Source organism: Leptodactylus fuscus, chromosome 1 (genome assembly GCF_031893055.1).
Source record: "Leptodactylus fuscus isolate aLepFus1 chromosome 1, aLepFus1.hap2, whole genome shotgun sequence".
NCBI classification, from domain to species: domain Eukaryota; kingdom Metazoa; phylum Chordata; class Amphibia; order Anura; family Leptodactylidae; genus Leptodactylus; species Leptodactylus fuscus.
In genome coordinates, this window is record NC_134265.1 from 292,422,592 (window position 1) to 292,436,809 (window position 14,218).

Consider the following 14,218-nt stretch of genomic DNA (forward strand, 5'->3'; position numbering starts at 1 on the left):
CGTACTCCTAAATGTGATTTTTGGGTTCTTTTGCAGAGACCATTTCCTATAAGTGTCAAGGGAATCACAAAAAGTTCAATTCTGCTATCATAATTAAATTGTATATAACCTTCCAGCCATTGTGTTTTACTGAAAGCCTCGGAAGCCTACTAGATTTTAATGTGAATGGCTGCAAGGCCATTTGCCTTTAAATCACTGCCCACTTGAACGTCCTGTGGAGGACAAAACAGTGTAAACAGACTCCGAGCACCTGCATTTGTGTCATCTGAACAGTATAAACATGCTCTTGGAAAGATATATAACAAAGTCAAAGCAGAAAGCCTCAATAACATTTTCTAACTTCACCTTTCTTGTCAAGAAATATATTCTGAGCTGTAGAACAAAATAATGTAGTTGGAAAATGTCAATCTCAAAGGAAAAAAAACATCATCGGGTACGGGAATCCACCATTCAACTCAAGATAGGACCCAATTCCCATTTAAACAGACAATGCTGGAGGATTAGGTTTAGCCGTCTACAGATAAGTTTTCAATGGATGCCACTTTGCAGCTAGTTCAGTAAAAGATAAATCACTGGTGCAGTAAGTTTTCTTACAAAGAATTTTGGGGTTTTAAGTGTGCTCCAGGATTCTTTCAAAGTTGGGACAATAGAAAGAACTTCCTGTCATTTCCATTGCTTTTCAGCATATGGGACCAATATGGGAGATGCAAGGTTTAAACAGTTGCAAATGCAAGAGCATCATGACTCCCTGGATGGGTGGTATTTAAAGGGAAGACGTCTCTTTGTTTCTTACTCCATCTACATTAGCAGTGGCTACTGTTTGCCTTTATTCTGGAACCAGCATTTATCCAGTATTTAACCAAGAGAGAGCAGCAAGAGCCAAAGCCTTGTAAAGAGGGAAAGACAAAGTGGGAGGCTCTTTAACCTTGTCTCCTGTGATCATTAACCTTACAGGGATATGCAGCAGTCACCTCACTCTGTGCTCACTTAGTTGAAAGCAGCTCCAAGGATTGATCCATCAGCTCTAAGTCTCCCAGGGATTTCCCTCTCCAAAAAGAAGAATGAAATTTCAAAAAATATTTTACGTTCTATTTATCATCTTGATGAGTCTGTTCCTTATTCACGGACAGAGACCAGGTGAGAAAACTATTCTTTTTAATTTGGATGAAAAATATTAATGTAAAAGTCATTTTTTAAATTTTAAACTTTAAAATTTGATAGAAATGACACCAGTCTATACACATCATACATATTCACATCTATTTGTTTCTAAAAATGCACCAGATAAAATGTTATACTGTACATTGACTATTGATGCTTTTTAGCTTACTTCTGCAGACTGTTTCCTAAAAAATATATATATATATATATATATATATATATATATATATATATATATATATGTGTTGTCTTATAACTTTGTTATATTCACTAGATTCTTTTGTATTGATGTTTTATAGACGTAGTAAGGTGCGCAATATAAATTTCAATTTCATAATTTGTTTTACTTTTCTTTACAGTATAAACCTCATGTTGTGATTTCCATATTTAATGCATCTCTTTTTGGTCTGTAACATAATATGACACAATGTAAAGTAAAATTAAAATTTGTTAGAAAAAAAATTGTGAAATCGTTAAATAAATAAAATGCATAAATATACAGTATGTATGAGAATGAAATAATAACCTAGGTGGCGATGCATGATATACATCTGATATATTCGATAATGCTTGGGGAATGTGAAGTACCTCTAAACTTGTGCCATTTGGTCATATACTTGAGTTAAACATTTACTGCTCTATATACTGACTATAGAGAACAGTCAAACATTGCACACATACTGTGGGATATTCATAGAAGTGGAATGATTATTTTTGTATGGAGAAAAACCGATGTGACAGCCTTAGCATGCTGGTAGCATTGCGTGAAAATGCCCCTATATACATTTCAACCCTAGATAAACCCTTTGTACATTCATCTCACATGTAGGTAGAGAAGAGACCTCTGCGGGGTTTAGATATAGGCCTGTTGGCTGTATTACACAAGAAACCAGTAATGGGGTAATTTGCAAATGAACATAGTCAAAATAATGTTCCATATCTAATGACTGTCATCTTTCACATCCTTACAGGACCTGACTACATTAACCACACATAATGTAACCAACAATGCATGATACACAACACAGTAATTCTATCTGATAAGATTATTACAAACATGAATTGCATTGACAAATATACATTCATGTTACATTACTACTATTTAGTGATTTAAAGATATAGTTTTGGTAGTGAATAACACAACTTGAAGGTAACTATTTATTTTGGGATCCCATTGACTACCATCAATAGTAAAATATAATTTACATAGCAGTAATGTATAGAACATGCAGTACTGTAGCATAGGACTAGTATTCCCCTAACTTATAGTGTATGGTAATGGTACAGATGTAGCTCAGTTTGTACATGTAGTAGACCATTGTGACATTATTTTGTGCCCATGGACTGGTGCGCATGTGTAACAGTTTAGTGACAAATTCAGCACTGTTACATATGTATCTGCATGCAATGCAAATACAGTGAAAGTAAATAAAACCTTTAAAGTCAAGCTTATATCTACAGTTTAGGTCAGTCATATTAGTGGCTTAGTAAGAGAGGAAGGAGTTTATAGATGATTACTATGTTTCCTACGATGGGTGGAATACAGTTAGTTGCTGAACAAAGGTTCATTAGAGCACAAAATGCATATCAAATGGTGGAGGGAGCCCAGCACAATAGCAGGAGATCAACATAGATTTAAATCAGCACCTCAAAGACCCTGTATCTGTACAACAATCCACCTAGTCAATAAAGATCTAGTGAAAAGCTATATAGAAGAGGCCCGGGGGAGGATCTTAATTACCAAAAAAGTCATGTATATTCATTGATGGTGGCCAAAGACAGAAGAGAACAAGTTTATTATGTGTTCAAAGGAAAATAAAGACTATATTGTGTTGTATTTCTGTGCAGTTCTACTGTTGTTAAGTTGTATATTAAAAGGATTTTCAGGCCTCAAATGTATGCAATGTGTAGGGGTACAACACCTGGGCTCCACACAGATCAGCTACTCTAGCAACCACTGGGTGTCTAAAGCTGCTAGTAGAGAGGCGACATGTGTAACACTGCTCCTATACGAGTAATAGGAGTGGCGCAGCAGCCCCATCCTCTGCATAGCAGTGGTTCTGATCAAGTGCAATTCCCCATCACCCATCCACTAGCAGCTCCCGGTATCTGAAGGCTTCTAGAACAGCTGATCTGTGTGATGTTCAGGTGTTGGAAAACCAACAGATTGCATACTGATGACCTATACTATGGATAGGTCATCAGTATGAAAAGTCGATTTAGGGCTGGAAAACCCCTTAAAAGCTGACCCTAAACAGATAAAAGTTGGTTGAACCTGACAACTTCACAAGACAGTAAAAATTTGTAAAATTCTCCCGAGAACTGCACTCTGCACTCCACAGATCTTGCTGTTGACATGCACTGCACGCTTTCCCCTGCCTCCATGTCCTGCAGCTGAGACTGATCAACAGGCTGTGTGTGGTGTCTATACGGGTTGTCACTGTTTTCTTCACAAAATGAGCCAGATGAATGCCTTTCACTGGACAAAAAAGATACCGTGTGTTATGTCTAGTAACAGGCATGATGGGGCAATGCATGAGACAAGAATTCAGTGTACACCATAGATAGAATCCGTGTATCATGCAGCGCCCCTCAGGCCCTGCTCTAAATATTGCATTTAAGAGGTATTCTCATTTATTGCCTCTCCACCTCTAGGACCTGCATATATCTTGACAAGGCGTCTTTAGGCTGCAGTAAGTGAAGAGCATGCTGCTCAAGTGTGGCTCTCTCCATTCACTTCTATGGGGCTTCCAAGATTAGTCAAACTTCCTTGCTTGGGGGCCTGTGGATATGCCATATATGTTCCTTGTTAACCTCAGTATATATAGGCCGGGTTCACACGGTGTAACGTGCCGTGTGATGTGGCACGTAGACGCCGCGTGAGCATTTGCGGGCTGTTCAAGCTCCCATTGATTTCAATGGGAGCGGGGATCGTATGCGCCGCGCTATTTTGCGGCCGTGATTTTGCGGCCGTGAGGGCTTACAATCTATGAGATTAGGCACAGCTCCATTTATTTCGGTCAAGTTTGTATTTTTTCTGTACACCAAACCATTCCTGAGCAATCTGTACTGCTAGCATCAGCAGCAAACATTATAGGCTTTATACTGTCAAGTGGGCGGTCCATGAGACTGATTGTTCTGAAATGGTGAAGGCTAGAGAAAAAATTCCAACTAAGTCAGAATCTGTGAAGCGTTGCCTAATGAAGGATGCAAAGAGTTAGAGTTGGAAAATGTAGCGAAAGGTCCACTTTCATCCAATTTTCCAACTAACATAACAGTGGGGGCCAAAAGGAGCTGCCAGGTCTGCCCTGAAAATAATTCTTCATGAACAAAATGTTGAAAAGTGAAACTGGACAGGACACAGACATCAGCAGTCAGTTTTCTAACCCATTCACTGGAATGGGTTTCCAAAGTGACTGTCCGTGAGCGTTTTGTGCCTCTCCGTGGCGAAACAGTTTTTTTTTCTTTTTCTGGACACAAAGTTGGACATGCAGGACTTTGTCGGCACTCCAATTAATATCCAAAAATTAAAATATACTTTTAATGTCCATGATTAAAATGAATTGACAAAAACAGAAGACCAGTGCAAAAACTTGAAAAATACGAAAACAACACTTACAGCATGATGAAATAATAGACGTGCTCAAAGCATAGATGAACCAGCGTTAGTAGCCTACGCGTTTCAGGGCTTTAGCCCCTTACTCATGGCAGAATGCTTTCCTGTTTATATGGCCTGGACCGGGAGGTATGAAGCCTTGAGCACCCAAGGAGAGTATTTCTAAAGTATCGCACACTATACAAGCACTTTTTACGGGGGCTGTGTTCACTTTCCATATGTTTCAATGCAGGACTTTGTGTCCGGTTAAAAAAAAACGGCTTTGCCGCAAAAAGGCACAAGACGCTCACGGGCGGAAACTGACTGCCGATTTCCATCTCCTGTCCAGTTTCTCGGGCAGAAGACGGAAACCCACAAAGCAGAGATCGGGCGCAGGTGTTAACCCACCCTAAACAGTAAAAACAATTCAGTCTAATGATTTATTCCTAGAGTCTCCACTGACTATAATGGGGTCCATTGGGCATCCGTTATTTTGATGCATGCAGGACAGGACAGGTCAACTGTGATTGATTTCAGAGGGATTGTACAACAGAGGTTCCGAACGTAGGCTTAGAGCTATAACATGCGAGGAAAAAACATATATTTGACAAATCGTGTTACATTTTTTAGACTTGTATGTAATGATCTTTTTAATAAAGTCCTTGCTGTTTAGATTTTGTAAAGTTGACTATTACCCTACGAATCACAGCTAAATAATAGGTTTGTATTCAAAGCATTAACATGTATGCAAGGACCTCTGGTGCAGGCCGCAACGCACCTGTTTACACTAAACTCAGAAAGTCCAACCTTGGCCAGTTGAAATGTTCCAGAGGTAAAACTAATGAGTTTACCATGCATGAGCTATTCCATTTGTAACACTGTGCAAGGCTATAGGTAAACATTCGATTTCTGTTACAATTACCACACACAGATGTGACCATTTTACCACCATTCCTTACTACCTTCTCTATGTAATGGGTAGAAATTCTAGTAATTGCCCAAGGAAAGTGCTTTTGTTCAAATGCAATAGCTCCACAATGCCTTAAACAACGGGATGCAAATGAGAAATCTAACTAGAAGAGTTCTCTTTGGATTGTTTTACCCTTGTTGCTTACTAGCTAAAGAGCCAACTGCTTTATAAGTCTGGTTCCTGCTTATATTCAAAAAGATTTTTGCTAAAAAATACAAAAGCCAACGGCCATATGGCAATGCATATGTAGGATAAATTGGAGAATAAAAATATATCACTTGTACCTTCCAGATAGTTAGCAGTATTAATACAATTAATACAAAATATACACTTATCATTGACTCCTAAAGGCTATATTAACAAAATGTGTGTATTGCAAAAAAAAAAAGTATATTAAAGGTATTATAAAAGTAGAGATAGGCAAACCTCTGAAGATTTGTTGAATCTCAAGTTGACCCTCAGTTTTGTTTCAGCCTGACAGAACCGGAAGTGAAACTATTAGGGCCAGTTCACACGTGGGCAAAGGGGCGGATTTTGACAGCGGATTTCGCTTCAAAATCCGCTCCTTATAATGGTGGTCTATGCAGACCGCCGGGAAGAAGCGACCTGCCCTATCTTCCGCCCCCGGCAGCTCCCTCCTATCTCGGCTCATTCATTTGAGCCGACAGCGGAGGGGAAAGCCGCGACCGTGATGGTCGCGGCAGGCGGGTTTTGACAAGAGAGAGACGCGGCTCAACGCGGCTCTCTCGGTGTCAAAACCCGCGCGGGCAGTTCACGTGTGAACTGACCGTTATACTCTCTTTAGACCCCATTAAATAATAGGTGGAGGCCCAAGGGAGGTGTAAAAATAAACATTTAGGGTCAGTGCACACAGAGTTTTTTGGTGCTGATTTTGATGCTGAATCCGCCTCAAAATCAGCCTCCAAAAAAAGCCTCCCAATAGAACTCTTTTTTTGGAGGCTGATTTTGAGGCAGATTCAGCGTCAAAATCAGCATCAAAAAACTCCATGTGCACTTACCCTAATACAGACCTTCCCTCACCTCTTCTGGGCCTCCTCACGACATTCGTCTCTCTCTTTCTTTCTCTTTCCACTTCCGGCCTCTTCGGTGACTCTATGTTTGGACGAACATGAAACTTTTGGAAAATTTGCGTTGAATCTGTTTCAATTCCAACTGGCTTGCTCATCTCTACATAAATAGAAGGAAATGCCCAGCGTGCACAAAAGTCACATAAAATGGTGCTTTATTAAATATAATAAATGTAGAGCATACAGCCCCCAAAAAAATCAATCAATCAATCACTCAGGCAACAGGTGAGTGAGCCAAGCTTTTCCATAATCCTCAAAAATGTAAGGTATTTTCTTCTAAGACATTTAGATCAATTAATTATATAAGTGTACAAAACATCAACACAAAGAACAGGAATCAGGACAACCGTAGAATGTCTAAAGAAATATACCATACTTGTTAATCTTTACTCAAATAAGAAATTAAGAATTTTTATGTTTTCAATCATTTTAGCAAACAATGGTCAACGGAGAAGACCTCACAGACACAACTGCTTCCTGAAAAGGTGTATGCCTCTCCATTCTCGAGTGCCCTTCCCCTGAGGTATTTATACAAACCCCAATTCTTTCAACTAACTCTTATTAATATCAAGAATATACTTGCCTACTATAGAGAGGGTGCCCATACACATTAGATATGTTGGATGATCCCATCAATTTTCATGTTTATGGGGCCTTCCTACCCTCCTCCAATGGTAAAGGTTGGGGCAGTGGCTAAGCATTGGGCATGTTGGATTTCAATCTTTTGTTCTCTGGGAGATAGGCTCCAAGCGGCTTATTCTCCTCTCCCTATTCACAATATATGCAAGCTCCTAGTCAAACATACACGTATATGGGGAGATTGGAAGAGATAGTCAGAAGGTTTTAGCAGACAGGTATCTTACGAACATAGTCAAAAAATCCAACAAGAACAGAAATTTAATACTTTGTCCTTGGATTTCTGCCACAGATTTGCTGCAAATGTTATCTGAGTGTGCAGCAGATACACAGCGGATTTGTCTGGGGTTTATCCCCATTGGATTATAAGGAATGTAATTTTTTATTCTGTTTTCTGTACATGATTATGTGGGCTGTCCTCTAGCCTGAGCTTCTCCTCTGCTATGACCTAGTGTTGAGCCTTACAGCATAGTCATGGCCGATAGGCAGCAGTAGACTGAAGCTGTCTTAGGGTCTTAGCCACCATGTGGCTTTTTCGCGTGGCTAACCATGACAGGATACCAATGCAGTGCATCAGCATTCAGTCATGGAATCCTGCTCCTGATTAGGCCCGGATAAATGGGCCTAATCAGGTGTGAGTCTCGTGCCACGGACAGCGCGGCTGACTCAGCCACGGAATCCGCATGAAGTTAGGGAATGTTGCTTTTTCTTCCCGCTAGCTGAAAAAAAAATTGCTAGTGGGAAAAAACTGCTAGAGACTCCCATTGAAATGTATGGGAGGCGGTTTTACAGGCGGATCTTGATGTGGATCCTGTGTCAACATACGCCTGCAAAAAACTCAGTGTGAACATAGCCTTATTAAGGTCCATGGGACTAATTTTTAAGCATGCTCTGTACAGGGAGAGGGAGTAGATGAGCTGTAACATCATCTATTGAAAGTAGTGGATTTGGCTACAGAATTGTCAAGTGTCACTCTATTATTAGGCTTATTGGCCAAAGTGAAAATTGCAGAATATAGTACATTTTTTAATATATAAACATTATTATGGAAAATTTAAAACATTTGTGACACATTCCATTTAAATTACTTGTTTCTGCTGTGAATTTTTCTTGTACTACTAGAAATCCATGTAAATACATATATGTAAGAAACAATGGGATTTTTCCTTCATTTTTTGCTAAACTTGGGTGTGTCTCACAGCCAATACAACAAATGTATAAAGGTATCCACTTACCCCTCGTTCACATCTGCCTTTGTATTCCATCCGGAGAAGTCTGCGTGGGGACCCCCTGAATGGAATGCCAAAAACAATTGCAAGTGGTGTGCAGTGAAAGCATACGGACCCCATAGACTATAATGGGGTCTGTGTGCTTGCCGCCCACTGCCCACAGGAATCATGCAGACAGGAAAGTAGATTGTGAACTATTTTCCTGTCCGCAGGATCCCTGCGGAGATCTGGCAGCAAGCATATGGACCCCATTATAGTCTATGGGGTCCGTGTGCTTGCCGCCACTGACACACTGCTTGCAATTGCATTCAGTATTCCATTCGGGGGGTCCTCGTGTGGATTCCCCTAGACGGAATACCAACGCAGATGTGAATGATGCCTTACACATAGATAAAAGCACAGATATATCATAGCACAATGGCACCATAATAATGCCACTTCAACAACATGCTGACAATTAAACCTGAAGCAGGCCATGAGTCGATATTGCATAGGCATAAAAAACAATCCAAAGTCATGCATTCATCTCACCACATGTACTTTCTTTGAGCAAACTGCTGATGTTTTAACCTCCTATGTGTCCATTGAGAATATCTTCTGATTAAAAATCCTTTGGTCTCCAAGGATCCTAGGTCTAATGCATGAACATATATCAGACCTAAGGTATTTGTCAATTTGGATATGAAAGGTTACGACCTCCTTTTAATCAGGTTATTTGAGTAATTGAAGTTTCATTTAAACAGAAGCATATGTATTCTCTAGGTAATCCGCAATACCATATAAGCTACTTCTAGGCCTGCGTAGGGACCATTAAAGCTTTCAGGTGTGAGTGTATTCGGTAGGGAGAGATTCTACTAAGTGTTCTTGTAATGTCACCACAGTGCACTGATATCACATTAACGTCATACAGCTGAATATAACAATTCTAGAAAATCTCTCCATTAGTAGATACATTACTGATAGTAATATAAAGTCATCTATAGACGAAACATAATATTAGCAAATCAATGATTCTTAGCCGAATACATTGACAATCTAATGTGTATAGAGTCTGCCAGATCTCATAAGGAAATAAAATAAGCCATGTTTGATTGTTCAGACATTACATTAGCTTTACTTTCCATCTCTGATGAATAGCACCGGAGATGTCAGGTAGATGCCTTTTTCTCTTTTTGTACATGACAAGCCACTTCCATATTTTTTTTATTGTTCTATTTTATTTAATATCTGTTATTACTCACATCAAATCCACTTTTGATCACATTTCCAATGGGCTTGCATAAACAAGATAAAAGTTGTAACGTATTGTTCTTAAGTGGTTGTGAAGATGACTTGAGTTATCATGATGCACAATTGTTGAAAGAGTTAAAAGAGAAATTCTGTTGTGTTTTTTACATTATCGGGATCAGAAACTGGAGTGATATTTTGAAGCGCATGAATAGTACACAATGGGTAATGGCCAAGGCTGTGGCTAAAATAAAAATGGACTTATAATGGCAGCGATAAAGAGAGGATGATGACGTTAGTGGTTTTGCATGTTCTAATAGATACCGTAGGTTATTATTTAGGCTAATGGATATTACAACATAATAGCTAGGCCTGGGGCAAAGCGATTGTAAGCAGTTGTAATCTTCACCACCCCAATGCATTATAGACATTGTTAAATTTACTAAAATCTGATCCAAAATGTTCAACAGCCAGCAATAGTTTCAGAAAGTAAAATGTATTTTACAATTAACTAGCCAGCACATCATCATCAATTGCTTTTAGATTGTAGTGACAGGGAAAAGACCTTATTACAGGGCAAGTCCAGTACTGGTTGACAAACATGGCAATTGGCATTTGCTTGCACTGGCATATTACATAGGCCGATGCAAAGTGATGGTTTCGCCCCGACCGATTATTGTGAGGACATCCCAATGGCGATGAGCTGCCCAAAGTATGCTTGGTCACCTGATCAGCTACACATTTAAACAAGGCAACATTCAGAAATGAGTGTACCAAGGAGCATAGGTTCCCAATAATTGCCTTAAATATCGATCCATGTAAATACGGCTTATTCTTAATTTGTAATGATGGGTACACTTTGCCTGGAAATTGATTAGAGAAGTTCAGATCTACTTTAAGATGGTGAATTATCGTAAGATATTTTCCACCACAGGTTTCTATAGGGATGTTCTCTCAAAAACCTAAATTACTACTAAATTCAATGTTTAGAGCAATTGAAACATTGCAAAAGAGAAATGTGGTTCATTCTTTACCCAGCAAAAATGAATATTTTATTAGAATTCTTATTATTCAGCATGGAGAAAGGAAGATAATTACATGAATCAGGACAGGAGAAAGGAAGATAATTACATGAATCAGGACAGGGCCACAAATACTACAGCAGGATGATGTCAAAAGCTCCAGCACCAATTCAAGTACCGAGTCATTCTTACATTGATATTCAGCTTTTTCTAGGCCTCCATTATTAGGTGCCCTCACAATTACAAGAACCTTAGGCCATCATTCTGATACCCATAGATGCCCAGTTTAAGTGCGGTTTGGTTTCCCAATTGAAATTGAGTTGGTGGATTCATTCTAATCCCTAATGGGAACATGTCCACATGACAAAAGAACTGCATGATTAAGTAAAATTGGACTCCTGGGAAGTCTAAGCTCAGGAAAAGGCTCAAAATGATGAATGTGGGCAGGTCATGAGCACATAAATACCAGCACCTTGTCACAGAGGTTGTTAAGTAGTGGTATTGTCTAAGACATCTAATCCTGCAGTCGTACACAGGCTTACAAACTGAGCATCATTTGCACATTTACCAGTTAGACGAACACGCACAAAACAAATTAATGAAGCACCCACATGACAGAGGTAAACAGGTTTCGCCTGCAAAAATACTACATCCATCTAACCCCTGCAAGGAAAATTTGGCATTGCATTCCAAAGACAACGCGCACGTCAACCATCTACAGAGGTGACAGCACTGGACTTCTCTTTATACTTTTTTTTGGTCAGTATGTTCATCATGATAACACTAAGTTACAAGGTTAACCTGTAGTCATACAGACCAGAGATAACACATTTACCAACAAACTCAGCTCTTTTGTATCTGAAATTGTTGAATTTACAAATTTTTGCAAACTTTTACACAATTACACTTTTTGGTCATTTTTGTCGGAAAGAATAATTTAATGTATTGCATTATTCTTGATGTCAAAATGCCCCAGCAAATTTCATTAAAGTCAGGATTTACTGGTATCTGTTAGAAAACAATATAAGCATGGCTGTGATGGCTATAATGGTGTTGGGACACAGGTTTCCATACACCATGTAAGTATATCATATCCACAATATCACAAGAGGAGAGGAGATAATGTACCTTCACACATGGTATATTCATAGCAGATTCTACCTATAGGAGATTATCACCCAGTTTTTCTAGAATTTTTCAAAAATATTAGTTATATAGTAATGTGTCATGGAATGTATCACTGTATAAAGCTTGTTTCAGATATGGGAGCATTTCTGTACCTGTATTATAACTGAAAGTTCCAGTCTATCTTCAAATTTAATGGTTTGACCTAAGAGCATTCTAGAACTGGATATTCTTAGTTTAGGTCCTTAGAGTGGTGGTCAAGATCACATCTTCAGCTGTAATATAGATACAAACAGGGCCGGCGTCAGCGCACAGCATAGTCGGGCAAGTGCCGGGGCCCACAGAGCCTCTGGGGGCCCCCCGGCACTTGCCCGCCCCAGCACTTGCCTGTCCCGATTTCAGCACATCGGCGTCCGACGGACGCCGATGTGCTGAATACATAGACGATTAAAGCAGGAACTGTGAGCGCAGCTCCTGCTTTAAAGTCGCGGCCTGGCTTGCGTGTGTAGGCGCGATGACGTCATCAGATCATGCTTACACACGCACACCGGGCCGCGGCTTTAAAGCAGGAGCTGCGCTCACAGTTCCTGCTTTAATCGCTATGTGACTGGAGTGAGAGAGCAGAGAGAGGAGCGTCGGGGGAACGATGGAAGGTGAGTGTGAGTGTGTTTGTTTTGTATTATGTTAAGGTGGAACATAATGAAGGGGGCCCATGAAACTGGGGGGCAAATGAAGGGGAGGGGGGGAACGGCATGACACTGGGGAAGATGAAGGGGGTGGGGAGAGAACGGCATGAAACTGGGGACAGAGAAGGAGGGGGCCCAATGAAACTGGGGGGCAAATGAAGGGGAGGGGGGAATGGCATGACACTGGGGACAAAGATGGAGGGGGCCCAATGAAACTGGGGGGGCAAATGAAGGGGAGGGGGGGAATGGCATGACACTGGGGCAGATGGGGGGGTGGAACAGCATGACACTGGGGCAGAGACGGGGGACGTGAAACTGTGGGCAGATGAAGGGGGAGAATGTGATGAAACTGGGGACAGAGGTGGAGGGGGGGACATGAAACTGGGGGCAGAGGAAAGGTGTATATGAAACATATATATATATGAACATATATATGAGAGATGGAGGGGGGCATATCATTTACGGGTGACTGTAGGAGGATTATACTCTGTGGGAGCACATGATAAATTAATGAGTGGGTGGAGCCAAATTTGCCGCTGCGCGCAAAGCGCGCCGCACATTTTTCCCCTCTTTCTATTCTTTAAAAGTTGGGAGGTATGACGTTGGTAACGTCACTTGCTTCATCTGTAACGCACAGTGTCTCGACTCCCCTGCCTCCTTTACAAGGGGGCCCACTGAGGCTCTGTCGCCCAAGGGCCCATAAAAACCTGGAGCCGGCCCTGGATACAAAAATTCTGTTTACATGCCTGGAAAAGCATATGACAAGATGGTGGATACCTATTGTTACCAATCTTACCGATAGGCAGATAGAACTGTAAAGGTGGCCATACACATTACATAGGTGTCAGCTCATTTGGATAGCAGCTCCTCTTGACTTCTCCTTCGTTTGTACACTTGGCTCAGCCGGCCATCCTGAGTTATCAAGAGGGAGAGGTTAAGGAGCTGCTACCAACCAATTGGGCAATTTGAAATCTAACTGGATGTGCCATATACTTTAGATGGTTGGCTGGTCCTGCCGAATTTGTTAGATTTGACCAACATTTATCTACTATATTTGGCCACTTTAAGATATACTCTGGACCAGATGTGAGTAAAGTGACAGTGCTTTATACTAATGAAGTAGTCTGGAGATGGAAAGCACATGATATTTTTAGACCAGCTCCCCAACAACTTAGTAACATGATCCCCTCTTTACAACAGATGTAAAAGCTTATGGCATTCTCTACCATTATTCAATGTGAAATATGTTATTTAGCTAAGACAAAATGGAAAAATAATTGTTGTGAAATAAATCAGATCTTTATCTGCAAATTATCTGAAGACAAATAAGAATACTTACTTCTCCCAGCCTGAACTCAGCTGAAAAAAAGATCATTTTGGGGACATTTGTTCCATGCTACAGTTTATGAGAAGATCAATCATATGGCTGGGAAGAGAAGAAGGTCTACAAGCAAGGGATTCCAGTATTCTGGGATTTAC

At 40.3% G+C, this 14,218-nt stretch overlaps 1 protein-coding gene across 1 annotated transcript; it reads left to right on the forward strand.

The window, feature by feature from the left end:
* The first annotated feature begins 1,061 nt into the window (after nt 1–1,061).
* Nucleotides 1,062–7,336, forward strand: APELA (apelin receptor early endogenous ligand). Its single transcript, XM_075285903.1, has 2 exons — nt 1,062–1,137; nt 7,248–7,336. The coding sequence occupies exons 1-2, from the start codon at nt 1,062–1,064 to the stop codon at nt 7,334–7,336; spliced, it is 165 nt and encodes a 54-aa protein (XP_075142004.1).
* Nucleotides 7,337–14,218: the final 6,882 nt, after the last annotated feature.